This window comes from Caenorhabditis remanei, chromosome V, assembly GCF_010183535.1.
Source record: "Caenorhabditis remanei strain PX506 chromosome V, whole genome shotgun sequence".
NCBI lineage: Eukaryota > Metazoa > Nematoda > Chromadorea > Rhabditida > Rhabditidae > Caenorhabditis > Caenorhabditis remanei.
This window is the reverse complement of record NC_071332.1, coordinates 8,525,849-8,552,442: the sequence shown is the minus strand read 5'-3', so window position 1 is coordinate 8,552,442 and position 26,594 is coordinate 8,525,849. Positions and strand designations below refer to the sequence as shown.

At 38.4% G+C, this 26,594-nt stretch overlaps 9 protein-coding genes across 9 annotated transcripts; 4 read left to right on the top strand and 5 right to left on the bottom strand.

Moving 5' to 3' along the window:
* Window positions 1-4,071: 4,071 nt before the first annotated feature.
* Window positions 4,072-9,081, bottom strand: GCK72_018219 (uncharacterized protein; the record flags this gene model as incomplete). The annotated part of the gene is made up of 7 exons (XM_003113919.2): window positions 4,072-4,173; window positions 4,273-4,358; window positions 5,202-5,451; window positions 5,573-5,638; window positions 5,823-7,670; window positions 7,721-7,859; window positions 9,050-9,081. The coding sequence occupies 7 exons, from the start codon at window positions 9,079-9,081 to the stop codon at window positions 4,072-4,074; spliced, it is 2,523 nt and encodes an 840-aa protein (XP_003113967.2).
* Window positions 9,082-10,080: 999 nt separating this feature from the next.
* On the top strand, window positions 10,081-11,131 carry GCK72_018218 (uncharacterized protein; the record flags this gene model as incomplete). Its single annotated transcript, XM_003114254.2, has 2 exons — window positions 10,081-10,928; window positions 11,005-11,131. 2 exons carry the CDS (start codon window positions 10,081-10,083, stop codon window positions 11,129-11,131), a joined length of 975 nt encoding a protein of 324 aa, XP_003114302.2.
* GCK72_018217 (uncharacterized protein) lies at window positions 10,574-12,635 on the bottom strand (the record flags this gene model as incomplete). The annotated part of the gene is made up of 5 exons (XM_053732452.1): window positions 10,574-10,747; window positions 10,799-10,973; window positions 11,218-11,326; window positions 11,370-11,471; window positions 12,599-12,635. 5 exons carry the CDS (start codon window positions 12,633-12,635, stop codon window positions 10,574-10,576), a joined length of 597 nt encoding a protein of 198 aa, XP_053581365.1.
* GCK72_018216 (uncharacterized protein) lies at window positions 12,607-13,127 on the top strand (the record flags this gene model as incomplete). The annotated part of the gene is made up of 3 exons (XM_003114309.2): window positions 12,607-12,806; window positions 12,887-12,943; window positions 13,061-13,127. The coding sequence occupies 3 exons, from the start codon at window positions 12,607-12,609 to the stop codon at window positions 13,125-13,127; spliced, it is 324 nt and encodes a 107-aa protein (XP_003114357.1).
* A 519-nt stretch (window positions 13,128-13,646) lies between these two features.
* Window positions 13,647-15,325, bottom strand: GCK72_018215 (uncharacterized protein; the record flags this gene model as incomplete). Its single annotated transcript, XM_003114314.2, has 8 exons — window positions 13,647-13,657; window positions 13,704-13,818; window positions 13,941-13,991; window positions 14,046-14,136; window positions 14,448-14,624; window positions 14,757-14,903; window positions 14,947-15,146; window positions 15,203-15,325. 8 exons carry the CDS (start codon window positions 15,323-15,325, stop codon window positions 13,647-13,649), a joined length of 915 nt encoding a protein of 304 aa, XP_003114362.2.
* A 310-nt stretch (window positions 15,326-15,635) lies between these two features.
* On the bottom strand, window positions 15,636-16,151 carry GCK72_018214 (uncharacterized protein; the record flags this gene model as incomplete). The annotated part of the gene is made up of 2 exons (XM_003114069.2): window positions 15,636-15,983; window positions 16,116-16,151. The coding sequence occupies 2 exons, from the start codon at window positions 16,149-16,151 to the stop codon at window positions 15,636-15,638; spliced, it is 384 nt and encodes a 127-aa protein (XP_003114117.2).
* A 3,993-nt stretch (window positions 16,152-20,144) lies between these two features.
* Window positions 20,145-20,855, top strand: GCK72_018213 (uncharacterized protein; the record flags this gene model as incomplete). The annotated part of the gene is made up of 3 exons (XM_003114389.2): window positions 20,145-20,267; window positions 20,421-20,537; window positions 20,724-20,855. The coding sequence occupies 3 exons, from the start codon at window positions 20,145-20,147 to the stop codon at window positions 20,853-20,855; spliced, it is 372 nt and encodes a 123-aa protein (XP_003114437.1).
* Window positions 20,856-21,263: 408 nt separating this feature from the next.
* On the bottom strand, window positions 21,264-22,442 carry GCK72_018212 (uncharacterized protein; the record flags this gene model as incomplete). Its single annotated transcript, XM_003114043.2, has 3 exons — window positions 21,264-21,626; window positions 21,674-22,175; window positions 22,255-22,442. The coding sequence occupies 3 exons, from the start codon at window positions 22,440-22,442 to the stop codon at window positions 21,264-21,266; spliced, it is 1,053 nt and encodes a 350-aa protein (XP_003114091.2).
* A 460-nt stretch (window positions 22,443-22,902) lies between these two features.
* On the top strand, window positions 22,903-26,452 carry GCK72_018211 (uncharacterized protein; the record flags this gene model as incomplete). Its single annotated transcript, XM_053732451.1, has 13 exons — window positions 22,903-22,948; window positions 22,994-23,053; window positions 23,097-23,260; window positions 24,025-24,195; window positions 24,242-24,367; window positions 24,416-24,691; window positions 24,743-24,826; window positions 24,869-25,051; window positions 25,098-25,262; window positions 25,306-25,553; window positions 25,601-25,745; window positions 25,794-26,051; window positions 26,102-26,452. 13 exons carry the CDS (start codon window positions 22,903-22,905, stop codon window positions 26,450-26,452), a joined length of 2,277 nt encoding a protein of 758 aa, XP_053581364.1.
* Between the last annotated feature and the right edge of the window lie 142 nt (window positions 26,453-26,594).

Here is a 26,594-nt window from a genome sequence, read left to right as displayed (position 1 = left end):
TGTTACTTATCATGGAAAACTGAGACTGTATAAAGATATCAAGCAACTCTAAATTGAATGATCTGCACCGAATAGGGGACAATAGACACAGGTTTAGCTAGAACTGCAAAACAGATTTTAAAGTTTTAAAGTTCCTGTTAAAATCTCAAAACCGAACACCGTCTGGTATCTTTGATATCAAATTAGATGGATGAAAGTGAGAAGTGTCTCTTTATTTTTCTTATTTTTTCATTCCTTCTGCCCTTCGGTTTGTCTCCTACGCTTCTTCTTCCCCATCATCTCCTCCCTTTTCACTTCTTTTCATCTTGATTGATCTCTCATTGTAAAACAGAAATTGAATCTTTTTCGTTGGAAGAATGATTCAACAATTATCAAGGAAAAAGAGACAGAGAGACAACACGTGGAAGACAATCAGGTGCTCAAAGAATTCAAAATCAACAGATTTCATTCAAAGTTCAAAGTAGTTAAAACGGAGATGGGAGGTTTCGAGATGCTCCACCTTCCGGACACCAGTCTCCGAGTAACAGGTGTCGAGAGTGTTGCTTCACTTTTACATTTTCTTCTTGCAAAAAGAAAAAATAAGAAGAAAGACTATGAGACAAGTGTACGAAATTTGGCCAATGATTGATTGATGGTTCTAGGTGTGAAGTGAGTGAAAAAGTTCCACGTTTTTGTTTGTCAATGAAAGAGGGAGGAGAGGGTTAAGCTCAAAAATCAATTGCTATCAAATAAATCCTATTTAATTGACACCTGGTTGCGACTGATAACCTCTGGTTGATAAGAAGATGAGACAACAAAATATAACTAGATTGAAGTGGCATGGAAGACTGGGGACGGTAAGGGATTTTGAGCTGTATTCAAAAGATTTCAGAGTACATAACATAGAAATTTGGAGCAGTAACTTTTCAAACTTTGATGGAGCATAAATACTTTTGAATACGGGTTGCTTGGAATTTTGAAACAAATGCCACTATCTTAGAGTGAATATGGTAAAGTTCCAGAATGGAATCTAGGGAACTGTCTCAGCGACAGCAAAACTAAATAATAGGTCTCGCCTTGACATCCAGCTGGCAATAATACAAAATCTGTTGAGTTAAAGTACATTCATAAAATTGAGTTCAAGCACTTTGGCTCTTTGAACTGTAGGCTATATTTGAAAGATAATAAATCAAAAAACACTGATAACTACAGTTCGGTTTTGGACTGTTGCATCAACTTCGTAGCACTGACACGTATATGCTAATCGGATTGTAGACTATGGAAATATGAGAAACGCAGTGCACTGCACAGAGTACTGACTACGGGAATAGAATACAATAGGAGTAGAGAAAAGGGACATGTGTATCTTCATTGTTATGGAAATTTGTTGATTGGGATGATTATGAATAAGAAATTTGAGATGTTGATTGGCTTTGTTTCTAGCATGAAAATATAGTACAGTTAGCTGGAAAATAAGTGAAATCAGAAGAGAAATCGAAACCCTTCAGTTGATGAAGAAGCTGGCTGTCACATCAAATTGTCGCCAGAATTATGTTATATGCATTATGAATCAGTGAAGAGAGAATTCAACATATGTTGGCAGCCTGCTTTTCTCTCTCTTCCCGCTTCTTTCTCATTTCTAGGTACCTCATTACTACCGTAAATCAAAAAGAGATAATATATTGCCACGTCATCCGGGGTTCTTCATTCATTTCAAATATATACTACCGCTTACCTAATACATATAATCCAGTCGAGAAAATGAGGAAACGGGGAGGGAAAAGCGATCAAACCGGGTTACTGTCATTAAAGGATCATCACGTAACCGTATAGATTGAGGTGCGTAATTATGGGCGGTCTCCCAAAAATTCGTAATCGAGGATGGGCGGTCTGTGTGTTTTCAAATGAAATATGGGGTGGGAAATTGAATGTTTGGGTCCTTGGGTCATCTTCGGTTGGGGTCCAGGAAATTGCGGAGCACTTCACAAGCTCTCCAGTCCTTTCTCTCTTTTTGCTCATTATTCTAATGTGACACCAAAAGAAGAAGAGGAGCGAAAAGCGGTTGGAAATGGATCGGATTAGAGAGAAACGGGACCATGATGCCATCGAAAAAGCACAGGGAAAAACAGGAAATTGGATTCTGCACCAGGGTGAAAAAGGGGTGAAAACGGGGGAGATGCGGGATGGGTTGATTGATGAGTAGAAACAACAAAATGGACGAATAAACGAAATTATGAAACAGAAAATCTACATAGAAGCAATATAGTATCCGAACTAAGCTCCACCCACTTCATCAGTTCGGAGAGTCAAAGTCATGCGGAAAGTCTGGAAACCCTCAACTTGAAAGCCACGCCCTTTGTTTATCAAGATCTACCGTAATAGGAAAACATCTGTGCGTGGACCTCCTTTGAAGAGAACGCTTGAAAGGGCGCCGCCCCTTCTGAAGGCCTTCCGCAGAAAAAAAACAATACTTCAGATGGAATCTCGGTGAGACCTACTTGAAACAAAAAGAGTTGAACATTTCAAGTGATTAGCGAATGAAAAATTGTTTTGACTGAAAATAGGGGGTAGAATTTAGAAATTCAAAAATTTAAGTATAACATTTGAACTTCAAGGAAGCATAATCCGGAAAACTACAAGATATAAAGTGTCTACTGCAAATCTCCATAATATGGGGAAGAATGAGTTACCGAAACAGTTGTTTAAAAATCTAGGGATGATATACAGTACCCAATGGAAACAGTACCTGCGAATCCATTGAACAGAAAACTAACAATGAAAAAACATCTGCTATTCCGAACGAATCGAACCCCTTCTACTGGACGGCAACTCCTCAAGGATAGCCGAGACATGTGGCGCCAAATGAAGCCTATCTGCACATGAAACTCCGCCCCTTTTTCACTTGGAGGCGACAAGAGAAGGTATTTAAACTACTCTTAATGACGGCGCACGATTGGAAGAAAGAACAGAAAAAAGTAGAAAGAGAGAGAATAAAATAAAATTTTGGTAGAGGACGTTGATAGCCATAAAATCAAATCGAATCGTCCGAAGAAAAAAGAGAAAGAGATCATCTGAATAGCCGTTAACGACTTCAATTAGGATGAATGACATGGACAGAAAGGTAACGGAAGAACAGGGAGGTTGGTAAAAGAAAAGAGAAGAAGCACTATGATGATATTCAAGATTTTTATGGCCTGAACAGCTGCACAAGCATTTTTATTATACAAGGACCCCCATCTCAGTTACCGTTCGCGCAGTGGAATGTGCTTCTTGTCTGTGTCTCTCTGAAATGTATGATCTCTAGATCCGCATGTGTTCGCAGATGTTTTTTGTGTCGAATAACAAGAGGAGGCCTGAAGAACAATCTGAAGTAGGAAGAGGAGACGATGAAATATGAAGTTAGTCACTCTTGTGTCAAGTGGAATTAGGTAACTGTAGAGGTGTGGTCATTCAAAAAGTTGTATGGACATCTGAACAAACACAAAGGTATTCTATACTTTCTGAAGAGCAAGATGGTAATGAAAATAATTCGGAATCCACGTTCATGAATCTGAAAGTATTTGATCTAAATAAGATTTTGAGTAAAGAATTTCCAAACCGGATTCCATATTCAGTTACCTATCGGTAGTTGAATTTCCCACCGAAAGCTCCAATTTTCTAGTAAAAATTCATCGTACTACGTTGCTAAATAGTAGTAGTCTTGACCCAGAAAGACATGGCTCTTGATAATTCAATTATCATCCCCGTTTCCTCTTTTTCCTTTGGCTCGCGCCCATCGATGTCTCGACCTCTACTTTTTCTAGTACCCATTGTACTGAAGAAAGAGTGTCCAAAAATTTAAAACATCTATATTTCAGTTTTCAACCCAAATAAAAGAAGGAAAAGGCGAATCACAACAAGAAAGAAACAGGCACATACATTTTGAGCAATTGGTATGAAATGACAACTAATCTGTTGAACAATAAAAACAAAGAAATGAAAAAAGAAAGCACAAAACTACTAGACGGAAATGGAAGAAAAGAAAAAAATGAGTCGGGAGTGGGAAGAGTGGGAGGGAAAGTGGAAAAGTGGAAGAGACTGCCTACTGGAGACTTATGCAAACGTTTGATTAATCACCTCCTCGGCTTCTTTGGTGTGCTGTTCGCCGATAGCTGTGGCGGTCCATGCAAGTTCACGACGTCCGGCGAATTTCAGCTGAAAGAAAAATATTCGATTTTGTCTGTTAGATGAAACTGTATTTTTATAGTTTCTTCAAGTAGTTCTGTCAAGATCCGATTCCATGCTTGTACTTACCCGAACTCCCAACGCGTTCTCAAATCTTGGTCTGACAAACGACCACGCTCCGGCGTTTCTTGGTTCCTCTTGTGACCAAACGAACTCTGCAAAAAAGAAAAAACTTTTATATTTTTGTCTCTCAACAACTCTCTCAATTTTCCCTTCTTTCACTGGTCATTTTGACATCATAAATCTTTTCGAGTAGTTCGTTCAGTTGGTGCGAAAAGACCTCCCGTGCCATTTTGCTTGACCATATTTCACTCCCGAAGATTGACAGTTGAAAGGAGAGAAATTGGGAAGAAAGAACAAAGTGAGCGGTTACTTGGTCTGATTGCGGGCGCGTTTCTTGAGAAAAATAAAGACCTCCCTGACAGGTTCGAAACTATTTTGATTGTATCGTTTGGAATTCGAATAGGGACTTTTCAGACCGTATCCATCAGTGTCATAATCTATGTACGTCATCTGTTTTAATCCCATATTCCTCTGGATACTGTAACTCTTTTCCAGATAAAATCTAGACCTCCCTGCTAGACAGGTAGTCAAAAAAAATCAGGCTTATCCTCTTCAAATCTACTCGATTTCTTCTCAATTTAACGACGAAGTTCTCATCAAAAAGTGCAGATGAGTAGTAGTCGGAAAAAAGCGGCGAAGCGGGAAGAGTCATTATTCAAATCGGCCACTCTTTTCTGTCCCAAATCTGTCTGATCTTGTCGTTGCATTTGGGGAAGGAATAAAAAAAAACTTCTGAGGTGGTGAAGGGTAGGAAGGGACAATGAACGATAGAAACGAACTTGTTCGGGGTGTAAAAACTTGAGTACATCAATCACTTCAAGGTGAAATCAGAGGGATAGGAAGAGACAGACGGTATGTTCAATGAGCTTTTTTGGAAATAGGTTTTTGGTGTCATAATTGAATGTTTCGAACAAAATTCTGTTCATCATTTTTACCTTGTGCTCCTGGATACTTTTTCAAAACTGCTTGCAAATCAACCACTGGGAATGGACACAACATCTCAACTCTGACAATAGCGACCGAGTCTTTGAGTCCTCTTTCATCACGAGCCTTCTCCACTGCAATCCAATGTTTTCCAGACACAAAAATGACTTTCTTTATCTTTCCAGCAGTGGATGTAACATCTTCTGAGATCACATTTCGATAAGTGGTTCCTGGCGCAAACTCGTCAATTCTAGAGGCGGCCTGTAATGAAAAAAACGGCGGTGAATGAGAAAATTAAAAGAGATCAGAAAGGGAGGAAAAGGTGTAACTTTTTATGGGTATTGTGTAAAACTTTCCTCTAAATGGTGGTGTCGAAACTGACCTTTGGATGACGTAGCAATATCTTTGGACCGACGACGATCAGCGGTTTTCGGTAGTTGGGAACGACCTGTAAAGGGGAAATGAGTATCAAGACGAAAGGTAAGTAGACAATGCTAATTGGATAATTGATCATTTAAATTGGAATGAAAAAAGATATCGTTTCGAGTTGAAACCGTGTGCATGGATCAGATGACCTCAAAAAGTTTCCAATCAGATTCAAACATGAGATACCTAAAAACTTAATGACTCACTTGTTTTCTCAATAAATGGAAATATTGAGCACTTGTCGTTGGATTGGCGATTCGCATATTCACATTCTCTCCGTCAACTGGTGTCTGATCTTCACGTGAATCACAGATTTGCAAGAATCGCTCCATTCTACAACTGCTGTGTTCTGGTCCGGCACCATCAAATCCATGTGGCAGAAGCATTGTGAGTCCAGATGATGTGAGCCATTTGCTTTCAGCTGATGCAATAAACGTGTCGATTATAATTTGAGCACCGTTGAAGAAGTCTCCGAATTGCGCTTCCCAGACACAAAGACGCCTCGGATTTTCTGAAGAGAATCCCCATTCGAATCCAAGAATTGCTTCTTCAGAAAGAAGATTATTTGCAACTTCCAACTGATTCTTCTGTCCCTCAACCAACTCATTCAGTGGAATATGAATTTGATCTGTTGATTGATCGACCATCATTGCATGTCTATGACAGAAAGTTCCACGTCCAACATCTTGTCCACTGATTCTTACATCATTTCCTTCCAAAAGAATACTTCCAAATGCCATTGCTTCAGCAGTGGCCCAGTCGATTCCTTCTCCTGACTGCATTTTTTGAAGTCTCGAATCAATATGCATTTTATAAAGATGCTTATGTGTATCGAAATCTTCTGGAACCTTCACACTTCCAGCTCCAATGAATCGAAGAAGATCAGTGGCTACTCCAGTGTCCCATGTTTCAATAGCTTTCGGCGCTTGCTTGAATCCTTCCCAAGCTCCTCGATGACTCACGTCAATTGGTGCAGTACTGTCTACTTTTTTCAGTTCGTTATTCAATTGTTCCGTATGTTTCTGCAGCTCCTCTTTCACTTGTTCTTCAGAAGTGATTCCTTCTTCAATGAGACGATCTAAGAACAATCGTGGAACTGATTCTCTCGCCTCAACTTCTTTATACATAACAGGAGATGTGAATGTTGGATCATCCAACTCATTGTGTCCCCATCTTCTGAAGCAAACCAAATTGATAAATACATCTTTACGGAATCGTTCTCTGTATGCTAATGCTAATCTAGTCGCCTTAACAACTTCTTCAGGATGATCTCCATTTACATGAATTACTGGATACTCGAATGCTTTGGCGATATCAGTACAGTGAGTACTTGATCTTCCAACACTTGATTCTGCTGTGAATGCGATTTGATTGTTCGTAACAAGATGAACAGTTCCTCCGAGTCTGAAATGTGGTGCTTGACTCAATGCAATCGACTCCCAGACGACTCCTTGTCCACTGAAAGCACCATCTCCATGAATGAGAACATTCAGAACACTATCTCCAGTTCTGGCAGATCGCTCTTCTGGAGAATAGTCACCCTTGTTCATCGACCACGCTCTGGCTCTGGCTTTTCCCATTGCAACTGGATTGACGGCTTCAAGATGTGAAGGATTTGGGAGCATAGTAACATGAACATTTCCTTCAGCTCCTTTGTAATCGAAAGATGAGACAAGATGAGAAAGAACGTCTCCGGATGCATCTGCAGACTCGGGGAACTCAGTACGTCCTTTGATTTTTCGGAACATATGAACAGTTGGGAACTCCATGAGTTGAGTGAGCAAGTTGAGACGTCCACGGTGAGCAATTCCAATGATAATCTGTTCAACTGATTTTTCAGGAGATCCTTCGAAAAGTTCTGAGAAGAAAGCGAACATGGATTCAGCTCCTTCGGCTCCATATCTTTTTAGTGTTGGGAATTTGGTGGCTAGGAAACGATCGAAGTTCTCACATTTCAACATCAGATTTCCAATTCTCAATAGCTCTTCCTTGCGGAGCTCTTCAGCGATTATGTTTTCAAAGTTTTGTGACAACCATTGACGTTCCTCCCAGTTCTAAAAATTAATTAACAGTTATTTCAGCATTGAGGATTTTCGAACGGTACATTGATGTGCATGAATTCGATGGCAGTTGGTCCACAGTAGATGAGACGAAGCTGCTCTGCCAAATCATTCAACGAGTATCCACTTTTCACATTGTCATCAAGTGACAGCCCATAGATTTCTGGATTCAACTCAGGAACTCTGAAATTATGAATAAAAGTTTTATCTATTTTAAAACCCAATTTTCCCTTCTAGTCCTTTCAAAATCTCTCATTTTTGCTGATAGCATCTACCTTAATTTTCTCTAATTTAATGTCCCCTCTCCCCCAGCGCATCGTCTTCCAAAATCCCGTAAAAAACTGCGCGGCGTGCGGCGCCTAAAGGTATTCCACATTCCAACACGAATGGCGGATCAGAAATCGGACGGTGTTTATATGGGAGGAGGTAAAGCTGAATGTGTGTTGAAATGTCGGTAAAGTTCAAAAGATATACATGTCCGATAACCAGCTTAACATGAAGATTTATGGACCACGCCGGGTGGTAGGAAAAGAAAAAATATACCGACAGGAAACAAAGATATGTAGACGATCCGGAAGTATTGTGGTCGGGATTTTGTTATGTCTGCAGAAGATAATTCAATAAATCTATGACTTCAGATAATGAAACGAATATGGAAGAATGTCGTAGGTGCCAATAAAGGAGATGAGATATCCTATTATTTTGCCTTTAAAATTTAAATATCCTAATATCTACAACCAGAAAAATAACTGAAGATTTTGAAATGATTCTCTAATAATGTAGTTTTTTTCTGAAAACCCTGCGCATTCCTGTCTGATAACCATCACAATCCTCATTTTTGTGTTTTGATGGTACTGCGTTGATCAACCAAGAAAGATTCACTCCAATTTAATCAGAATTGTTTCCATTGAACTGCCTGATTAAGCTCGGCTTTGCAACATTATCGCAAATTAGGTTTAATTCGATACTGATCTCGGCCTAGACTGCCTAGCAAGCATTGTGTTTATTTGTGTGTGTTTCTACCGGACCTGAGTACGTGCTTTATTTGGAACCACATCATCGAATTAAATCCGATCAACAGTGTCTTGAAGTTCTCGTTATCATAATCGAATCAACTGAATGGACTTTAAAAGACCTCATCTCGAGCGTTAGCTTCAACTTGAGAGAATGATAATGATACGAGACATTCCCATCAGAATAGTGCGATCAAGAGTGTGTCAATAAATCAGCTTTCCCTGCGCATTTTTTTCCCTAACAGATAAGAAAAAAAGAACAATGCCTTATCAGTAGCAGCGAGAAGATCGGAGAAATTCAGAGAGCGATTCCCGGATGAAATATGACAGATCGTTTGGACACTCAAATTCGCATATTACCGTAATTTATTGCGATGCGAAACAGCCATCATGTCGCCTCGTTTCCCTTCTGAGAAAGTGTTTCACGTAAAGACGAAGCGATTATGAAGATAGAAAAAATAGGATTCTTTATCAGAACTGCGAGGCACCCGTGTGACAGGAAGAGGAAACTGGATAAGTTTGAAACACTTGAATTATCAGACTTTTTTTGAAAGTCAGGCCTCGCGTATAAATGATTTAGGAGTGATGAAATACTGATAAGGTGCGAGATTGTGTTCTAATCACCGTCGTCACCTCTTCCTTTGGACTGGATCAAATAGGGCTTTCGAAGGACGAGGAACTGTTTCGGTGGAATGGATAAGTGACTCATTCAGGACGGTTGTACTTTTGAATTTCCGAGAAATAAAGATCAAAAGGTGTCTGGAGATAATTCCTGAGACGGAATTACAAGAACAGCTTGAGTGATAAAAGTATAGTGATACGGATCATCATATAAACTGAACGTCATGAAGAAACTCAATTTTAAAACTTTAGAAATAAGAGTTGAACGTCCAAATAGCCATTATTCATAAAGTTTTTAGTTCATGTTGATTGCAATATCTTTCTAATGAGACTCCAATTCAAATATGCTGATTCTCTTAACAATCGACATTTCAGTTTTTAATCTGAACTTTTGATCTACCTACCGGAACTTTGTCGTATCAGATCGAAAATACCCTCTGAAAGAAAGTATCAAAAACCTCGGATTCTTCTCTAATCATGTTTCTCAGATCTCAAATGAATCTTAATTTCACTGTCTAATGAGAATTCGAGTCCGGTCACTGTCTTCGTCTATCCTGAATGCTTGTAAGTTCACGCCGTCGTTCTCTTTCCTTTCAATGAACATCATCGGGAAAAGGGGGCGGTGAAGATGTGGCTGTTGCGATTGAGCGCCGCGTCGGTAAGCAATACGATTTTTCTTCCGAGCGACGCACATGCCGTGTATAAAAGTGCGACTGTATCTATGCTTCTGAATCATTCAGTCGCTCTTTTTTCTAATATCTCGCCAGAAAATGTCGGTCACTACGGCCACATCGGGAGCTCTCATCTTTTCGGGAGCCTCACTTCTGGTTTCTTTGTTCGCTGCTGCTTCTATTTATTCTCAAGTTAATTCTATTTGGACTGAGTTAGACAATGAAATCGACAGTTTCAAATTGCTCACTAATGATATCTGGGGAGATATGATTAACTTGGGTGCCGGATCTGCTTCCAACCGTATTCGTCGTCAAGCCTATGGAGGTTACGGAGCCACCGGAACCAGTGCTCCAGAACCACACTTCCCACAAGGAGACAAGGGACCACTTCCAGTTCCAGGACTCCCATTCGGACCAAATGTTTCTGGAGGTAACAATCGTTGTCAATGCACTATCGAGAACACTTGTCCACCTGGACCAGAAGGAGGAGAGGGAGAACAAGGACCAGACGGAGAAGATGGAATCGATGGAGTTCCAGGATTCGACGGGCAAGATTGTCCAGATGTTGAGCAGTCACCATCCCAAGGATGTTTCACTTGTCCACAAGGGCTCCCAGGACCACAAGGACCACAAGGAACACCAGGAATCCGTGGAATGCGTGGAGCTCGTGGACAACCTGGATATCCAGGAAGAGATGGTCAACCAGGAATGCCAGGAGAGATGGGACCAACTGGTGCCCCAGGAGACGACGGAGCTCCAGGAGCCTCTGGACTCAAAGGAGATGATGCGGAGAAGCCAGTTGGAAGACAAGGGCCACGTGGACAACCAGGAGAGCAAGGACCAGAGGGAGCTGAAGGACCAGCAGGCAGAGATGCTTATGCTGGACCACCAGGAGTTGAAGGAGAAGACGGAGTTCCAGGATATCAAGGATCTGCTGGACCAGATGGGTTAGTATTTTTATTCTAATTGTAAACTTTCGACCAGCATTGTGCCTAAAACAGATATAATTTGATTGAATTTCAGAGAGGAGGGACCACGTGGACCAGCTGGACTACCAGGAAAGGATGCTGAGTACTGTAAATGCCCAACTCGTGACGAAGGAGCTAACAACCATGGAGCATGGCGTCGCAAGCACAAGAGAGTTTATTAGACGACAAGATATTCTTATATCTGATTCTCAATTTTTAATTTCTCCGATAATAATAAAAGTTGTTTCATGATTTCTCTTATACTCACTTCTCAAGATTTCTGAGTCCTAATGGATCAAGTTGGGCTTCCAGATAACCGTATCGACGGAACGCGTTGATTAAATGAACTCGCTGTGCATTTTCTTGGGTCAGGCCTCCTGCAATAAAAACTAGAGAGAGACGCTCCTTGATAAAACAAACCTTGGCTCTCAAAAACGCGTTTCGGCGGGTCGGGCAGGTGTCCAAACACACCATGTCCAGGGCGGTAGAAACGATGTTGTTGGTTGTGGTGTTGTGAGATTACTGAAAGCAATGAGATTCGAAGTAAGGTGTTTTCGAATAAAAAATATTAAATTACTACTCCCGTGTCATTCTCAAAAGTGAACATATTCACTTATTCCGGTTTGAAATTCTGTTATGTTTCCTAACTAAACAGAGTTTCTTTTTGCAAACTAAATTACTGCGATAAATATTCATATCATATCAATTTAATCACTTTGGCAATCATTTGTGTGTTAACTGAGTACACAAATGTTCGTTCAAATGCACCCAAAAGGAGACGGACTCATTGTATTGTTTTGTCAACTTTCTCCATCTCTCTTCTTACAAACAGGCACATCGTGGGATACGCGGAAAATAAGAAAGAGAGAGGAAAATGAAGAGAGAGAAATAGAAGAAAAGAGTAAATCTAGTCCTATTTGTTTGCCCATCTCGCTCCCGTAGAAGGGGAAAGAGCCACCTGACTGCTCGGTGGATGGTTTGGGTCGATCGGTCATTTGCCGTATTCTATGTCTTTCACCGGGCTTACTATGCTGGTTTTATTAGGTTTTCTACAACTCTCTGTATGAAAAGTGCTATATAAATGAAATATAAGCTAGATCTTCCAGTTTCAGTCTATCTACATTCAATATTTCTGATATCTAGTTGGAACTTGAAATTTTGCATTCTAAATTCTAGTTCAAAAGTGCTTCCTCTTAATAGATTCAATTTCTCATTTTTTATCATTTTAAGTGCAATAATGTGTGTAGATGTGGGTGCCTAATCCTATTTATTACTGTCGTGCCGCGTCATAATTTCAGCTGACACTGTGTCACAATAAATGAAACTCTTTTGATAATATAAACAAGACTATTGTGTCATTGTGCTCCGAACGAATTTGAGTTTTGGTTTCAAGCAGTTACTTGGCTACTCTTTTTGCTTGATAAGGAAGATCTATGTTTTTTTTTTGTTGCAATATTGGACTCTTGCAGTCCCTCGATTCGTTTTTGCCTTCTTTCTCCTAACAAAACATTTTTGTGACTCGAAATATTTACTTTTAGGTTGTTTGGTTCGTAAAAAGACGTCTCTGCTTCTCTCTGACTCTTTCACCTTCTAAAAGGAATACTATTTAAAATCGAGAGACCTAGAAACACTAGGAGGAGCTAACAGACCCCGATCGATGGTATCTTCGGAAAGTCGTGAATGCATTGTGTCGCCTACAAACGAACTGAGAGCTGCTGTTAGTATTATTGACGGAATGAATAATTATAATCATCCACCGCCGAGAAGATCATCATTCGATTTCGATGATGAACCTCAGATGGTCAAATTGGATATAGAAACGAATAAGGGTGGAAGACCGAGAGTCGGAAGTGGCAGGTAGGTCATACTACAAGAAACGAATTCAGAACCTGGTTTGAAAATATGACTTCAGAATAATTAAAATATTTAAAATTCAGACGTGAACTTCAACCACTATCGGAGAACACACTCAACATGTTCGCTTGCATTGTTGCGTGAGTTTTTCTTTCATAAATCTTTATAGTTATCAAACTCAAAGGATACTATTAACTGATATACCAAAATTAATAATTTCTCTCGCTTGGATTGATTTTCTCAAACAAAATTTTCAGGACCATAATTGCAGCCCTCGCTATCTTTGGTCTCATCATCACCCTTTTTGTTCTGGTTTTGAAGTAATGATGGATAACTACTTATTAAAATGTAAAAATTGGCAAATTTCACTCAAAATCTCAATGTAGCTACCTAAATAATACATTTACCGTTATATTTAACTAAATTGTAATATTTATGAATGAATAAATTTGTATATACCTCTTCTTATTGATCCGCCTGCCGCTCTCCACATCATCATCTATTGCTGCCGGCCGTTTCCGTTGTGGCCTGTACGAGAAGAGAAATTGAGTTTGAGAAAATTGAGAGAGGAAACGTCACGTGGTCGAAACTGTCCGCCCTTTAATCTTTCGCAAGTATCTTCTGAAGAAGAGAACACAATACAACACGGAAGGTTTCGTTGCAAAAGAAATATAAAATAATTCATTTTATTTATAGGAGAATGAGATTACAAGATTTTCACAGTATAAAAATTATAGCAGAGCGTTTTAATACGGGAGAAACAGAGGTGGGATGAGTTGTGAGATTCTGACTGATTTCGCTTCAAGCATCGTTATCACATGACGTCTGTTCGATAGAAAGAAGCTAGAACATCCCTGAAAAACTGATTGAATTATGTTAAAAGTAGCTGAAATTTCTTACGGTTTGGAGCTGGAACCGGAGCAGGAGATCCAGTTTGCTGATGCATTTGTTGCAGATACTGTTGGGTTGTCATCACACTTGTTTGTGGGGCTGCGTTCACAGATCCATATGGGGCCTGAAATAAGTTTGATCTTTGATAACGTCATTTCAACGCTAGCATCTCGTGTCGAGTGAGAAGAAGAAAGAAATTACAACGTATACTTAGACACTGAACAGAGAAGGTGAAGAAGTACTTACTGTAGATTGCATGGCAGAATTGTAGGGAGCAGATTGAACAGCATAAGGAGCCTGAAAAGTGAATATTTAGACAGTGAACTTCAAATTTGATGCCAAAAAGCTTACTCTCAAGTTGGTTGCCGCTGCGTATGGAGCGTTGACTGCAGGTATGACCGGTGGAACATTTGGTTGATAGGACACAGGTGCCGCGGAAAGTCTGGAAATACTATATTTAGTTTGAATCATCGGCGTTTCGAAATTTTTGAAGATTTTTCTGAGGAGACGACGATGACGATGGCGAATTACGGTAATAAGGAACACTGAAAGTTAACGGACTTTCAGTACGGAGATAACGGTACGGAAACGAGCGGCGAATATACGAAAAATCATCGAATAAGTACGGAAGTGAGCAAGCGAAACGTTGGGGATAAAAACCTTTGAAAAAATAAAATTATCTGTAGATTTCTGCTGAAAGATTCGTAAATAAAACTGAAAACTTCGATTATGAAATTTGAAAGAGAGCAGTACTGTGTGGCTCCTGGGGGAACTGAGGCAACTGGAACTGGGATAGCAGATGTTGTTGATAGAGCAAATCCAGCCGTTGATCCATGTTTCTTAGCTTCCATTTCTTTGAGAAGACGATCACGATAGTATACGTAACGCTGACGAGAGAGTTGGTATTCTTGGTACAAAGCTTGAAGATCTCTGAAAAATTGAACGTTTATGTGCTGAAATGGGACAATGGACGAATTGGAAACAAAGAAGAAAAAGACAGAAACGATTAGGTACCATTAAAAGAAGCAGTAATTGAGAAAGAACTTAGTCTAATAAACTTACGGTTCCATCGGGCGTGGAATTTCTGGTTCAACAACTGCTTGAGTTCCAAACGCAGCTCGTTTCGGAACATCAACAATCGGGTCCACAGCAGGTCGCTTCAATCCACCAGGTCCAGCTGTCAAATCGATTTTGATAGTTTGAAAACCGCTGGAAATGAATGGTTTTTCTATGAAGTTTGATCTTAACCCACTCTGCTTTTTGGCTATTAGACGGGTCTTGTGGACACTGAGGAGTACGATGATCATCAGATTGGCATCTGAAGCATCGATTTGGCATGCCTGGTGTCGGACGCAACTTAGAAGTTGACTTTTTGATGTTCACAACTTTTCCTTCTATGGAATAGCCGGTTAAACGGGTAATAATTGAATCAACATCATCCTCTTCGATATGCTGAAAAAATATTTTGGTATTCATCATTTCTACTAACTTTTAGCTTGTAATCTTACCACAAAAGCATAGTTCTTCACGATATCACATTCAGTTACTTTACAGAATGGCTGAAAGACCTGCTTCAGCTTGTTTGAGTCCACATTGTCCGGAAGATTTCCAACGAAGAGCTTAGACGGCATCTGAATATATCATAATTACAAAACATGTTTAAATTTTTGGGCATTGATTTCAATTCAAAAAGCAAAAGTAAAATCAGCAGTTCAAAACCGTTTTTAGGCAAAAAAGTTGAAATATATCGGCATCGATTTATTCATTGCAGTGGGGAGAAAACACAGGGTGTGTGGAAAGTAGTGTAAAGAATAAGAAAAGTTATAAAGCAAAAAAAGAATAGCCGATTTGGGGAAGAAGAGAAGTGTGAATAAATTACAGATTGTAATATAAGAAGTTGAGAAGGAATCGATTTTAACACAGTATGTTTGGAAATGATAATTATTGTTGTCCGGCTGGGTTTTGGTTCTCTGCGTTGTAACGGTCCTTCTCGCGCAAGAGGAAGTTGGCCAAGAACTCGATCGGGTTCTCTGGACGATCCTTGGCGAGAGCTCCGAGTCCTTGCAGAAGAATCGGTACAACAGTTGAGTCGAGATATTGGCGGGTTGGAACAGCGCTGTTGCTGTTGCGTTGAGCCGTCTGAGCGCCAGTCTGTTGTCCTGCGCTGGTGGCAAGAACGTTTGGTGGAACGGCTGAGTTCTCGCTAGCCTCTGGTTCAGTCGCTGGAGCGGCGGCTGGAGTAGGTGCTGGAGTAGTAGCTGGAGCCTCGGCAGTATCCATCTTTTCGACCTGAACATGACACCTTTTATAAACTTCGAAAAATATGTGTTTTTCAGTTCAAAGCTTGAAATTTTTTATTCCGAGAGAAAATCAATGGATGTTCATTTCGGTCCAAATTTGAGGAAATGTTAGAAAACTCACAGCGGCGACTTCAGTTGTAGCGGTTGAATCAGCCATTCTTCGTTGTTCTATCTGTAATTGAAAGTTGAAATGTTTCAGGTGAATTTAAAATAAAATAAATCTGAAGAAAAATAGGAGAGATAAGAAAACTTTGAAGGCTCTTGAAAAGTGCACAGGGCAATACAAACACACTATCGCAATGACAACAGCGCTGGTGGAAAAAACATCGATTATGCAAATATCACTGCGACCAGTCTTTTTTAAAATTAATTCATGAAAATATTCGACAAAGGGAGAGAAAAATAGATTTAAAAAATGAAGAGGTTATGCAAGAAAAGTTGACAGGAGCAAAAATTAGCGATTGATTCGAAAAAGGAGAGGGATAGAAGAGATTGCGAGACGCAGAGAAATCTCGTAGGTGTTGAGGTTGCAAACACCAAGGCGTAATGCTGCGGACTTGTATACCGTACCACTTAAAAAAAAAAGAGTACAAGGATGACAACTCCATAGCAAACTAGAAAATTTCCTAGGCAGGAAATAAATAAAAGTCGAGATTTTAATAATTAGAATTTTAAGAACTACAGTAAACAATGATAATATTTCACTGTTTTGGTTGTAGTTTTCCACAACTGTATTGATGAGATTGAAGACGTGGAGGAAGGAGAAAATCTAAACTTTTCAGGAGAAATATAATTGTCTTGTTATGGCATCAGAATGTCTGAAAGTGCACAGAATGTGTCATTAATCATGCAAGCTAAACCAAGTCAACTTGTATTTTATGTTCCATGATGCTTGATGTCTGTATCTACTCATTCGACTATCATCCCCTGCTGCTATGGAAAAATCCAAGGATGAAAAAATGTTGTCTTTTATCGGTTCATGTATAATAGCATTGGACGAATTTTACGAAACTGAAATTAATACAGTAGTCGCGGTTACAACTTTTTTTCAAACTGGAGATGGATAACCTCTCTGTCTTTTTTGTTTTATATTGGGGCTTCATTTGTCATTGTTGTTCAACTTTCACTTCGTTTTGTCTTTTCTTCAAACCCAATTTCATTTTATTAACATAGTGATTACTTCAATCTGCGTCTGAATATAAGAACTTGAGTATCTACAGATATAACAATTTCATCCGAACGCACATTTTACTCGAATTCGGATTGAATGAGATCAAACCCATCTATCCGGCTAGTTATAAATAGATTCCTACGTCAAAGTGTTTTGACGTTAAATGATAAGTGAGACTAGACTATGATGACAAAAGTTGAAAGATTTGAGAGGTGAGAAGATGAAGAAAGAAGAGTGTGAAAGTAAGGAAACTGACAGAGACATGAAAAAGAGCACAAAACGAGTAGAATGGATAAGTGAGTTGGCATCTCACTTTTGTCACCTCCTCGACCCGTCTTCTTTCAATTTCTTCTTATGTTTGACTTTCTGTTATGGACCTACGTTTCTACTTCTCAAGTTGTTCAGCTATCCTTTTTATAATGTTTTAAAAGGTCAGAGGTCTGGCTTTAGTAATCTCAGAGTGAACAAACGAAAATCCGAAATAATTTCGTAGCAACTCTCATCTAATGGGGGATACATATTTAGTTTAAAATGCCTAAACATACTAGATAATGTTCAATATGAGTTCATATTGAATCAGATACGTCTAAATCTTAAAATTAGTCCATCGATTTTGACTAAAAAATGCAAAAGTCTGTGTACTTTGACCTATTTCCTACCCTGCAAATCTTTCTTGGTAATTAATTGAATGTCAAATGGAATTAAAGATTCACATTGGTTTTCCCTCTGTCTAGTTTTTTTTTTAAATTTCTACTCGAATTCCAGACTTGTATTCTAGTAATACTACAATTCATGTCCTGTTTTTCGAGAAGATATTTCATATTTTTTGTTTTCATCAAATCTTGAATCTCACAATCAGAATTACGAATTTCCACTGAATGCCCCGTTGATTCAGTCTGAAATTTCTCCTGAAAACGGAGAGATGTACAATTGATGATAATTGAGAATTCCTCGAATCTTCTTCTCTTTGTTCGATGAATTATGTATCACTCTTTACTTTTTTACTCTTATTCGAGAAGGTTACAACACACTTTTTTTCGAGCAGAATACACCAAACATCTTCACAATTTTTTGTTCGTTATGAAGGCAAAAAGTGAAAGTATCGAATTACTGACGGATGGGAACTTTTCAACTTTTCCCCAATCATTTTCTTACTTTTACGTTTTCAAAAATGAAGAAAATCTAGACCTATTATCCAACAGTGAGTTCTGAAACAACTCTGCAATTCCCCATTCGTTTCAAAGTTTCAAACTAAATTCATCCCGTTTTAGTTTTTTTAGTTTTTCGCAGATCAAAATTTGTTCTCTTCTTGTCTTTTCCAAAGTTTAATCAGGTTTCCTACTTCACTAACAGAACAAAGTTTTGTTTTACTTTTTTCCAATTTCTTCAAGAATATCGGCAAACAAAAAATTGTTTCTCCACGACAAGCGTGAGCACGCGCAGAGCCAAATGGCATGTGCTCTTTCTCTCGTTTTTCTATTACTCTATCCACCGTATAAAACAGTTTTGTTGACAACCTGACAAAGTAAATGGTAAATGTTTGGTGGCTCACTACCATCAGATAAATCGAATTCAAAATCGACGGGCGGCTGATTTTGTTTGTTCTCTTGATGATGGCACACTGATCTATTTTTGCTCAAGAAGTCAAGAGACCTCCTGATGAGATTAAGAATGTTACAAAAATGACAATAATATTTACAGAAGATACTTGATGTATGGGAGGAAATCTTCAAAAAAGGTTTACACGAAAATTTGTGTTCTTACAAATAATAACAATTTCCACTGATCATCTCCTTTTTGTATTTTCTGTTTGTCTGGTCTTGTTCTCAAGATTGAGAAAAAAAGAATGAAAAATGAGCCAGAAAAAGAAGAAAACTCGTTGGGCAATGGAAATAAACAATTAGATGAACAAGTGTTCACTCTATCCAAAAATACTATTTTCTCAGGATTTTCTCTATTTCTTTTTGATTTTCCAATTGAATTCCATGAAGAGATTTCTACTTTCCCATTCATCGCATCGTTGAGAGCGGTCACAATTTTCTGCCGTTTGGACAAACATAAAAACTGTGCCAAAAAAGTAAATGTTAATATAGACTTTCTCTGATCTTTTCTGACCTTTTGGTCTGAATTCGTTTGACTTGAGAGCACAAAAATCTCAAGTGGATTCGAGAAGTATGAAGGTTCGACACAACAATTAATCCTGTATATCTGGAAGCTGTTTTTTAAACTTCGACTGAACCGTTAGTTGTGATTTGGCATGAAGCAGCCGGAAATTTCATCCAGTTGATATTTCTACCCAGACTCTCAAAACATGAACGACGAGGATGAAAACCGAATAAACTGAAAAGTTTTTGGTTGATAAAACATCATATTCTACAGTAACCACTGTAACTCTTCCATGTTATTTTTCTGAAACTTTACATTGGAAACTAGAGTATTATTGCTCCTCAAATCATTTCTGCAACTATCTTCAAAGGTTCAAAAACCTCAAATCAGGTGCACAGTAGTGGCTGTTCACTAAATAATCATTTCGCAACTTTTTGTTCTCTTTCCAACTCTCTCAAAGTTCCCCGAATACCCTGTTTACTCACCCTTTTTTGAATAGCGATTTTTTCTTTTTCTGGATTCCGACAGTCCAAAATGCCATTAAAAATGACCCGAATGACGGTGCACTTGACAACCGACTGGTATGAGTAATAAGTAAATAATAGAGAGGATCAACAAATTCTTCCTGTTCTTCACACCTTTCAGCAGGCAAAGGGATTCTCTAAATTCTTTTCTCTCTCGTTTTTTCTTTTTCTTCTCTTCATCACTTACCTTTCCTACAAGTTTACTATTTACAGGCTGCGCAAACAAACAAAAAGAGAAAAAGAGGTGGAGAAAAGTCAAGCGACCCACTAGTAATCCCACCCCTTTCGGTCTGGATCTTTATTTTACTTTTCACATTCACTCAGTTTGCTTTCGGCTTACAGTTCAATCATGACCTCGTCTCTTGCTATTTTCTCAGTTTTGGCTCTCCTCTGCATTGTTCCATACGCTGATTCTATTCGGTGTTATGACTATACAAGCACCAATCTGGTCAAATCCAATATGAAAACTTGGGTGAGTTTTAAGAGTTTTTTATCACCAGCTGAACTTATTGTGAATCTGCTATGCAAAGCATCATCAGACTTCAAAAGCAGAGTCTTTAGAAAGAATACTAAGTTAACTTACAGAAACGCACCCAGTTCAAGCTAATAAGCCACATATTTCCAGGTTGACTGCCCAGCTGATGCTCAATATTGCTACAAGAGTTATTTGGAATCCAGAGACTTCAACAATGACAAAACTTATGTTGAAGGAAGAGCTTGCGGATCATCAAACCTTTGCATTGTGAGTTTCAACTGAAATTTGAACTATTCAAGATCTATTTGTGCACTTTTCTAAATCAGAAATCATTTCTTCGGTCATTTAAAACATCTCAGCTCCTTGGATTCCTGACTAATAATTTCTTGCTCTATCTAAAACCAGAAATTAAAATATTCTTCTACATTTCTCATCAAAGTATACATTTTTCAGCAAAACGGATGTGTCGGAACCAACACCGATAAGGCCTGCTGTTGCCGTGGTGAACTCTGTAACTCTTCATCCCTTGCTAAACTCACTGTCTCTATTCTGACATTGTTGGCTGTCTACTTCTTCAAGAACTAAATTCCTCTTCCTTTTTTCTTCTTTTGCCTCCATTTTTTACTTGTGCTCAGGTGCTCATCTGGCTCTCTAAAATTGTAATTACCCCTTCAAATCCTTGACCCAATTTCTCTCATTCCGCTCATTTCTTAAAAACGAAAAACATCATAAAATTCTTAATCAAAAATCGAATGCATGTCTCAAGTGTCCTTATTTTTTGTTCTTAACTACTGTAAATAAATTTGTAATTGATTTATGGTGAAGTGTGCACAGCTGATGGACTTTTCAAAAATTGCCATTTCTATTGGCACATTGGTGTTTGATTTATGACTGTCAGATATCGTTTAGCTTGAATTCTGATGCTAAAAAATAGGAACTTCAGCAGAAAGTGATAAATTCATTTTATTTCAGAATAGAATGCTATCAAAATTTTCAATCAAACGGATTCATTTCTCCAGTGATAGTAAACTTTGAGTTAACAGAAGTAACAGAAGCAACTGATGAATTATCAAAACTTCCGAACATCGATGAACGAGAATCCCCTGGAGCAACTGAGCAATCTTTCGACATGAATTGCCACTCTTTGGGATCCAGCCCTATTTTTCTCATAATTGTTTCTCGATATGGTCTGATGAGGGCAATTGCCAGAATTGGGTTGATTACTGGAACAATTACAGCGAAGAGAAGAGTGGAACTTTCCAGAATTGGAGACTCGATTATTCTCAGTTGACCCAGAAGAAATGCAGCTGTGGACAGAACAAAAGCAACTGGTATCAAAGTTTGAACTGTCAGAGCCTGAAAATCTTCGATTATTTTGATTCCCATTACTGAATCCAACTTACAAATGTCAACTGTCTATGTTTTTCTCTCACTTCCGGACGCAGTATAGCATTCCGTAGTTTGCAATGAATTTTTCGACGGAGAACGTGAATTAAGACACATCCAGGAATTATAGGAATCAACATGAGCAAATATGAAAATAAGCATGGGAAATCTCGAAGATCGACGTGTCCATTTACGATAACATCTTTCAATTCATATTCGGGATGATGGATTTGAACTAACTGGCGGACATCTTCTGGTTTGTTATTGTCGATGAGAACGAAAAGTGCTTGGAAGAAAGATGGAAAATAGAAAAGACACATGAGAAAAATGAGTTGGTTAGATTTTGGATATCGTTCCAGGAGAACATAGTAACGGAATAAGAAACAAAGAATCAGAAGATGGAATGAGAAACAATGGAAATGGAGTTGAAGGCTGTAGCCAAGGAAACAAGACCACGCATTCAGATATTTACAGATTCCAGTTGAAGCAATTCCTAGTGTCAATCCACTGGGAATTGGTCTGAAAATGAGACTATTGTCACAATGAAATTAGTTCCAGACAGTACGAATATATATTAGTAAGCTCCTTTCTGAATTACCTTGATTGACTGAAAATATCAAAAATACAAGCCAACGCATCTGTGCATCCTCTTACAGTAAGCAATATTGAGAATGTTCCAATTGACTTTGGACTTTTAAAAGCTGTTAAAAATATCAGAATCGAGTTGAAAATGACTCCCAAAACAGCTAGAACAGTGTGTAGAACTGATAGAATCAGAAGGAACATTTTTATAAAAATTGAGCTTTTTTCTGCTTTATATATTTCTCATAGCTTCCGATTGATGTTATATGTGGTTTTCCGAACGAAAATTCCAGCTTTAGTGAAGACTCCCATCGAATTTCCGTTTGTTTTTTCGGTAGTAGACGGACTGATAACCGGAAGAGAATATATCAAGCAGATATGATATCAGATAAATGAATTCGGCAATAATTTGATCTTTGAAGAATCTTGAAAATGCTGGATGCACTCTTTTCATAACTGAGTTGTCACGAATCGGATGAGTTGGTTGCAGAAAGGGAACGCTTGTTGGATGTGGGCACGAGTTGGGCACCTGTTGGGCCCCGATTGGGCACCACATGGGCACAAGTTGAGAAATCGCGCTCTACTGAATTACACGTTTTGCGTGGATTTATATTTCTTATTTTTTTTCAGTTATTTTTCCACCTTTCCATAAACATAAAGAAAGATGAGAAGGGCTAGAGTTCACTTTGGATCTATAAGACAACGAAGAGGTAAAGAAATCTTGTAGTTAGGAATAATTTAAAATGTTCTTACAGGATTCGTCTATGATACGGATTCCGAAAGTGATGATTATGAGTGTATGGACGATTCAAAAGGTTTAATGAAAAATTGGATGTAAACCGTAATTTATTTGTTCAGATGAGAAAGATAATACGAATACTCCAGTTCCTGGTAAAAGAGGTGTTGGAGAGGATGATGAAGAATACGCAGCGGATTACATTGACGAATATAACAACGAATTCGAAGGATACTTGTTAAATCAAGATGTGGCCGATTATGCAGAAAATGATGAAGATAAGAGGGTTAGTGATGATGCGGAATAATTGGGGAACATTGGGTAATTTCGTGGGAAAAGTGCGAAAAATACCTGAGTTAGAAGAGTATTTCCAGAATCAAAAGTTCCACAATCTTATGAACCAATAGTTTTTTATATTCAGTGACTTCCATCAACAAAAAACTACCATTCATTCTTATTAAAACTAGTTTCTTTCACTAAATATAGTGATGGAATTTATAATTTTGTAATTCGGAACAAATTGAAACATGGCTGACGACCAAAAGTATTCAAAACTCCCAAAATTCTCTGTATTTTCGACCGAACTCTTGTTATCTGCTTAACTCTTGCTATCTGCTTAAATATCTAGTTTCATAGCGTTAGTTTTAATAATTTTGACTTTTCCTGACAAATTCCGTTTCCATCGGTTCATACCACTCATTTTTGAACTTTCTGTTTTTACTGGAGCAATGGTAACGCCTCGAATTAAACATGCGAAGGTTTCTCTCAAATTGTTTTTATAACTTGACTTTAGCGATATTTAGCCAAATTCAGTTGTAGCTCTCTCTTTTGACGACGCTCCAATATTACGCACTGCGTGCTGTTTAGCAGTTGTTTTTTCTGTTTTTTTCTGGTTGAAATTGTTCAATTTTCCACAATTTCTAAATTAGGAGACCGAAAATAATATAGTTTTTTCTCAAAATACTTTTTTCACAAGTTTACATAATTCTCTGGTTTCACAGAACTCAATTATTCTTTTATGGCTCGATTCATAAATGTCTTAATTTGCAGAAGTTTATCAGTTATGTCAATATGTCACTCGATACTGGCTTAATAGAAAATTACGACTGTCGACATGTCGTCGTTGCTCGATGGACTCAAATTGATCAAACGGCAGCACTCATCAACGCGAAAGCCATCGTGAATTTCTTCGAGACTGTTGGCTATAGGTTAGGCCAGAAGGTATGAGGCAGTACTTCAGATTTAATCATTAAATTATGATTTTCAGAATAGAATAGGATTCTCGTTATCTTCCAATGGCCCAGAACAATACATAATTCTACCAATGATATCAGTTGATGAAGCAAAACGAATTTGCAATGATTCGGAGACCAAGGGCTTTGGACTCAATAGTGTAACATTTCATATTCATTAATTAAGTGCAACAATTGCCAATTTACAGACAATAATTCATATTAATCCACTTATTGGTGTAAACGGAATCCGCCTGCAAGATGGGAATGATTTTTTGCGAGTTTCTCAAGAATGTTTCAACAATTCGGAAATGATGGATCTTTTCGTGATCTCTATTCGTTTAGAACTTCCAGAACGATTAAAAGTAATTGAGAATGGATTGAATCTGATCAAAAGAGGAATATCAGAACTGGTTGATAATGCTTCTTGCGAAACGTTCGGCTCTTTCTCATCGAAAGTACGTCGAACTGGTTTTTCCGACATTGTAAGTTTCTATCCATTATATGGAAAATTTTATCATTTTTCAATTTTTAAGGATATCAATGTCGAATCGGTGCGGAAGCCAGGTCAACAAATGCCGAGCCCCAGACCGTTGAAGCAAATTCTAGCATATCCGAAGGTATGTGCTTCACTTTAAAACTTTCAACGGATGTTTTTTCAGTGTATCACCGATCATCCATTGACTAAAGCAGAACTGGAATCATATCCACAAGAGGAAACCGTTAAAATACTGTTCCATTGTTTCAACGATAACCCTGTGTTCAAAAATAAGTTCCGAATTCGGTTTGTACCAGCACGAACTCCAATACTGATATTTAACACAATTACAAACGATGGAATGAACGTAGGTTTCTCTAAAGAAAGATCATCTCTATGTATTGTCTTTTCAGGTCTCGTATGACATATCGATATGTAATCAGAGAGGTGTAGACAAAGCAGATCTGTTAGATGAGTTTATCATCAAAGACAGATCTGAGGACAACAAAATGAAAAATGCAATGTTGTTCATCGTGCATTGGGCTCGCACTAACAAACTATTGCCAGGAGCTTACTCGGTAAATTCGATTTATCCAAATCATCCTCATAACTGCATTTTAGGACGAGAAGCTTGAGCCGAAAACCAACTTGAACTCCTATATTTTCAACCAGCTCATCATTCACTTCGTACAAGCTGCTGCTGACAAAATATTTATTCATCCGCAAGCAAGACTTGGCGCTCGAGTTGACGACTACAATTTCGATACACTGTTCGGAGATTACGTCAAGTTTCTCAGTGACTTCTTTAAGTATTACGCTAGTTTCGATTTTACGACAAAGGCGATTTACGGAAAGCAAGCTATGCAAAAGTAAGTTTTATTTTAAAACAATACAACGTTTCGATTGTTGATTTCAGAACAACACTAGCTAATGTGCACGGGGCAAAAGTGACACCGTTGATGATGATGGATCCAATGGATTGTACACACAATATCTCTGCTAAAGTAACAGAAGAAGCTATGAAGCAATTGAATGGTCTCATACGTAACACATTATTCATTGTAAGTCACTATTTTTCACAATTATTTTGTACATCTGCCGGATTTCAGTTGAAACAAAAACAATTCCGGCTAAATTTGTTGCTTGAAACCAATGAGACAGCTGTTGCAATAATGAAGAATCGTGAATCGAAAATCAGCGTAACTGCGAAAATGTTGGCAGGAACTGAAAAGCATTACATGTCCGTACAACTTCCTGATGTTATTGAAACTTCCAATGATTTGATGCTGTTGCTAACTAGAATTCTCCGGTTTGATGTCAGTCCCAACTATCAAGGACCAAGTGTCTACGATCTATACAACACTGGGGTAAATAATTTGAAAGCTGTTGCCCAAGATTGATTGGTTATTGTTTCCAGGGTGTCGTTTTCTGCGTTCAATCCAAGTCGTGGATTGGTCGGCGGAAAAAGAAGCATCAAATGAAAAGTGCTCGAAGTGATCTGACACCTCTCCAACTTGATGTAATCTGCAGTGATACCTATCAATATGAAGATCAAATGGTGGCCGAAATTCGTGTTGTCATGGGAAACGCTCCCAAAACAACATGGAAATTTGCCTACATCGAAATGATGCACGGACAAGTTTCTGATGTTCGCGATGCAATGCACTATCTAATGGATCAATTTGTGTTTAATAATATTGAAGAATTGTCGCATAATGGCATACAAAGTATCGCCAAAATCCCTACTGCCGAATCCATGGAGTCTTAACCATGAACTATTATCGCATTCTTTTCAACTTCTTCCAGCTGCGCTTGGTTTACAATGTCTGTAATATAATGATGTAGAGAAATCACTTTATCACATTTTTCTTTGCCACCCAGTGACTGCGCTTTTGTCCCATATCGATGTC